The sequence below is a fragment of the Mercurialis annua genome, linkage group LG5 (genome assembly GCF_937616625.2).
Source record: "Mercurialis annua linkage group LG5, ddMerAnnu1.2, whole genome shotgun sequence".
Lineage (NCBI taxonomy): Eukaryota > Viridiplantae > Streptophyta > Magnoliopsida > Malpighiales > Euphorbiaceae > Mercurialis > Mercurialis annua.
This window is the reverse complement of record NC_065574.1, coordinates 53,717,210-53,722,985: the sequence shown is the minus strand read 5'-3', so window position 1 is coordinate 53,722,985 and position 5,776 is coordinate 53,717,210. Positions and strand designations below refer to the sequence as shown.

The following is a 5,776-nucleotide window of genomic DNA, read 5'->3' as shown; positions in this document are numbered from 1 at the left end:
ATAAAAACACCATGAATGGTATTTTTGAAATTAAAAAGGCAATTTGGAAAATAAAAAAGGTATGAAATGCAATTATTTATAGAAGATGGGTACCGCTATAATTATTTTCTAAAAACATGGTATTTTGAGAATTATTCCTTTAATGAACGGTGATAATGTTTTTCATTATATCACTTAAAAATTATAACAATTTTACAGTTAATAATTTGAAATAAAAATAGAAAACTTTGAGGATTGTAAGTGAAAATTAGCCAATTAATTGAGAAGAAGTGCTAAAATTAGTCACAATTGATTAGATAGGGGGCGGTAAGGGAAAGGGAAAGGGAAAAGATTGTTTCCACATGAGAAGCCACTTCTTTTTCAAATTTACAATAAAAGTTTTATTTGCTAACTCTCATCCAAAAATACCCTTTCTAATTCTTTTTTTTTCTCTCTATATATATAAGTACTAATAAAACTCAAACAAGTTACTGAGACATATGAACTAAAAGTCCAACATAAAACCAAACCCTAAATTCCAATTCTCTTAATTTTCTCTTACTTTTATAACCTTCTTCTTCTTGTTCTTGATCCATGTCTGAAGATCATCACACCAGAGACTTTTACTACCATACTTCTAATTTCCATGAAGATCCTCATCAATCCAATCTTACATCAATTTATGATGTTTCCACTACAACACAAGGATTTGAATATCCTTCTTCTTCTTCTTACATGAGCTTCACAGATTGTCTCCATGGATCCATGGACTATAATTCTCTTTCGAAAGCTTTCGCCATGTCGCCTTCTTCGTCCGAGGTTTTTTCATCTGTTGAAGGCAATAATAACAATAATCCAAATAATAATAAGGCTATGGAGATTGGTGGAAATTCTGAGAATCCAGTCACTCCAAATTCTTCTGTTTCTTTCTCTTCAAGTGAAGCTTGTGGTGGTGGTGGTGAAGAAGATTCTGATAAGACAAGAAAAACCAAGAAACAAAACCACCTCAAAGGGGATGAAAATGGAGGAGAATGTTCCAACAAAGAGTGAGTTTCTAACCTAATTTAGGTCTAGTTTGTAAAAAAAAAATGTATAGTTGATTAGACTTTTTGGTGATTCTTGAAAATTATGTGGGTGCAATTTCTCCTTATGTTAAATTATTTTAATTTCACTAGATTTTTAAGTGATTGAAGATTATGGTGCAAAAAATGTAAAGTTGATTCTTGAAAATAATTTTAAATTTTTCAGGGGAAATAAGGGAAAGAAAAAAGGAGAAAAAAGGCAAAGAGAACCAAGATTTGCATTCATGACAAAAAGTGAGGTTGATCATCTAGAAGATGGCTATAGATGGAGAAAATATGGTCAGAAAGCTGTTAAGAATAGTCCTTATCCAAGGTATCATTTTATGAAATTGAACCTCTCTATATATTATTTCTTGCACCTAAAGCATTTCTATTAATTAGCTACAATTTATAAGTGGGATTGAAAATGTGAACACACCATTTAAGAACTTGACATTGCAATCAACTAATGAACATAAAAAAAAAGTTAATTAATTATTTTGAGTAATATGAAACTTCTTGACGTAGCAACGGACGCCGCCAGATTAGAATTTCGATCACATTTTGCAGGACAATTGATTACCAGAATATCTAAACTATCACTTTATTTTATTTTGATGACCAAACTTTTATGACGTGAAATTTTTCATCCAAATATGCATACACGATGATCGTTTTTTGCTTACTTTGCTCGCATAAACTCCGATTGCTCGCATCACTTCTACTTTTTGTTTCATGTTCTTTCTAATTTCTTGACATTTTGGTGGAAATCAATGACATTTCAGGAGCTACTACAGATGCACAACTCAGAAATGCACTGTAAAGAAAAGGGTAGAAAGGTCATTTCAAGATCCGTCGATAGTGATTACAACATACGAAGGACAACATAATCATCCACTTCCTGCAACTTTGAGAGGTCATGCAGCTGCTATATTCTCACATTCTATGCTTACACCAGCTAATCCAATGGCAATTAGGCCTACTAATTTCCCTCAAGATTTCTTGCTTCAAATGCCTCATCATTTAAGCAATAATCAAGCCTCTATTTATCAACAGACTGGTAATAATAATCAGCATCTTCATCCTCAGTCTCATCATCAACAGGTTCCTGATTATGGTCTTTTGCAAGACATAGTTCCTTCTATGTTTTTTAAACATGAAGAGTCATGAGTTATTACTATTTAGTAATCTCTCCGGTAATTGATTCTCGGAATTACTAAACCATCATCTTATTTCATTTTGGTGACTAATTTTTAATTTATTTTATTTGGATTATTGAGCTGTAGTTTCATTCCAACGGAAGGTTTTCATATTAAAATACATACGTGCTAATCGGCTTTTGTTTATTTTTATCTGAAAATTTACGTATGCATAACTTGGTATCAAAACCTCATGCTGAAATGAAATTAAAGTTTAGTAATTGAAATGAAAATTTAGTCAGTAAAATGATATAAGATTTTAGTAATTCCGAAAATCGATTACCCTAATTTTCTCATTGTAAATACTTCATCATCGCCACTTTTTAGCTGGCTAGGTTTCGTACTCTTCTGTTCTTGATCTTTAATTAGCACCCACTTGAAGTTTTATTTAGAAGGGGACCATTTTCATATGAAGTGATTTGCTATAGAGAGCTGCTGTTAACAATGAGATTTGTTTTACAATATCAAGAAGATCGATGAGGTCAACCCAGCAGTGGTTTTTCAAAAACCTAGCATGCATTGATTGTTTTTTTCCCTCTTCTTCTAATTATTGTATTGAAGTGCTTCAATCCTTTTAAGGATTTTTTTTTATATATATACATATACTTTGTTTATGAATATGGAAGTATTTTTCTGTTCTTTCATTGAATATAATCTCTAAATATATTTTAATTACAAAAAAAATTGTAATAATTAAGATCCAAATTTTTTCTGTTTTTTTATCAAATAATTTCTAAATAGACACGTTCATAATAAAATTAACGAATGAGACTGTTAATTTTTAAAAGTATATGTTGATCAAAACAGTCGGTAAACTGGAATGACAGTTGAATTAAGTTGAGATGTAGGGTTTATGTCCTCACCCTCCAACTAGGAAGAAAATGCAGAAAAATTTGACTGCCTCTTCTAGTAGGACAGTTGAATGTTTGTTTAGAGTCTTTGAAAAAAAATAAAAAAAAATTCCGAAAGTTCATACCAAAAGTCTAAAGAATAATTGATCTACTAAAAAAGTATCTTTGCCACATGATTGATTATATATATTGACTGTAATTTTGTTTTTCTAAGAAAAAACCTAACTGTAGAATGCATGTCCCACGTAAGTACGGACAAGATTAGGGTTTTCTTTGGGTTCCTTCCTGGTCCCAACCCTCAAGTCAAGATAAGCACGTTCTTTACCAATGGAATGGGTTAGACTATAAATCTTAAATAGTTCTCGTTTTCAATTAATTTTATGATTTTAATTAAACTAGATATTATTGTATGCCCATAATCATATGTAGATCATTAGACTTTACTCAAATTACAGAAAGATCACTAAAAAAACTTTTGTTACAAAATGGTCATTGAACTATACCTTTTACTACAAAAATGTTTATGTTGTTACAAAAACAACACTAAACTTTTTGTGAATTACAAAAATATCACTGGATAATACCTCTTATTACAAAAAGGTCACTGAACTATGTTCCTTTTTGTAATTTTGGCTTGCCACATAAGCAAAAATGTTGCGTTTTTCCTTAAAACGCAACGTTTTAGATGGCTGGACCTCTTTGTAATAAAAAGTATAGTTCAATGACCATTTTGTAACAAAAGTTTTTTTAGTGACCTTTCTGTAATTTGAGAAAAGTTCAGTGATCTACAGAGTTTAATATCCGTCTCGTTTGCCAAATATATTACGATTTTCTTTTTGACAATATATTACGATTTTATTATCGATTTAGTTCATTTTCTTTTCGAGTGTTGCTAAATATATCCATATTTAATTAGCTGACATGATAGATATTGTATTATGTCAAATCAGATAAATTGTGTACACGTGATGTATGGTAATATTGCCGCATGCCATCTTTAAATAAATTGTGATAGGGCAGAAAATTGAAAATATAATAAATCAAACTAGTAATGTTTTAAAATCATGATATAATTGACAAATGAAAAAAATGTTTTGGCTTCTGATTATTTCGTTTTTTATAGTTTTCTTGAGTATAAAGGTAGGGAATTTTCACATGCATGATTGTTAATTTATGGCCTAATTACTTAAAAAAAACCCACCTTATAACATTTATTCGTTTATGCCTTAACCTAAAAAAAAGTTCATTTGTATCCTTTTTTGATTCATCTCTATCTAAAGAGTTAATTTGACCTCTTTTCATTTAGGAAAATATTCAAAATGATCCTTTATATTTAGCTTATATTCTAATTAAATATTAATATTATCAATCATTTATAATGTTTTCATCTTTTAATTAATTTAATTGTCAAAAATTTAAATTTTAGGGTAGAGATGAAAACGAAAAATCAAAAAAAAAGTACTAATGAACTTTTTTCTGCGTGAGGGTATAAACAAAAAAATGTTATAAGGTGAGGTTTTTTATAAGTAATTAGGCCTTAATTTAATTTGGGTTACAAGTTATTGTTTTCACTTGTTCTACATATTTCATGTGGTAAAAAATCAATTCTGCAATTCCAGTTCTAGGAATTAAATTGAGCTTTTAAGTAATTCCATATATGGTCCAACTACAGTCAAGATGATAGTTTATTTTATGTTGATCAAGAATTAATTAGGTAGCAATAGTTTATTTTCATGGAATAATACTAGAGATTAATTAAGCGTATACGTACTAGTTTATGATCATATTATATAAATATTTTAGCAGTTTGACATTGATTAATTCAAAGAACAATATGTTGACCTAATTAATTTTGTTTTTCATGGTCACCTCCATATATTTAATAAAATGTTTTAATTAATATATTATACGTGTAACATGTGTTTGTACGTGGGAAACATCAAATACAGTCTTTAAATATAATTAAATTCTAATAAAATTAATTAATCTCATCAAATTGAAAACCATGCATTTATTTATTTATTTATAGTCAGTGTCAAATTACCTAACAAACTATAAATGATAGGAAAAGAACAAGTAAGCATCAAGTAATTGCCAAACGAACATCCAATTTGCCAAACTCTTTGAAACTCATCTCGATTTATCTATTCATACTGATTTGATTTTGACAATACTATATACTTTTGGAAAAGACATAGTAAATAATTAGTATTTGTCTATATTCTCTGAATTTTTAGTGCAAAGAATTAGTGTACTCAATAGGTATATTTGTTAACTTGCATTTCATGGTTCACCAATCATTGGTATTTATGTCTATCTTTATTAGGATCAATGATATGTTTATCTATAAAATTAAGAAGATTTCTTAAATTAACCTTCGATTAAACTTTTTTTTACATTTGTGCCATGCAGACCGCGAAATACTTAAACGTTTTGGGATAAACTGCGGAAGTGTTCCGTGGTCTACAGACGTGGCTCCACCTGGACGCAGGTGGACGCAGATGTACGTTGGACAAAGCAAACCGCGGAAGTGTTCCGCGGTTTGCTTTTCCCATGTGGCTCCTCCCTGACTGGCCAGCGAGGAGCCACGTAGGCTAGACCGCGGAACTGTTCCGCGGTTTACACAAACCGCTGAACAGTTTCGCGGTCTGGAAGAGACTAAATGGGAATTTATTCATTTTTGGAG

At 30.2% G+C, this 5,776-nt stretch overlaps 1 protein-coding gene across 1 annotated transcript; it reads left to right on the top strand.

Moving 5' to 3' along the window:
• The first annotated feature begins 458 nt into the window (after positions 1-458).
• LOC126680151 (WRKY transcription factor 71) lies at positions 459-2,857 on the top strand. The gene is made up of 3 exons (XM_050375207.1): positions 459-1,025; positions 1,228-1,374; positions 1,826-2,857. The coding sequence occupies exons 1-3, from the start codon at positions 574-576 to the stop codon at positions 2,208-2,210; spliced, it is 984 nt and encodes a 327-aa protein (XP_050231164.1). The 5' UTR covers positions 459-573; the 3' UTR covers positions 2,211-2,857.
• Positions 2,858-5,776: the final 2,919 nt, after the last annotated feature.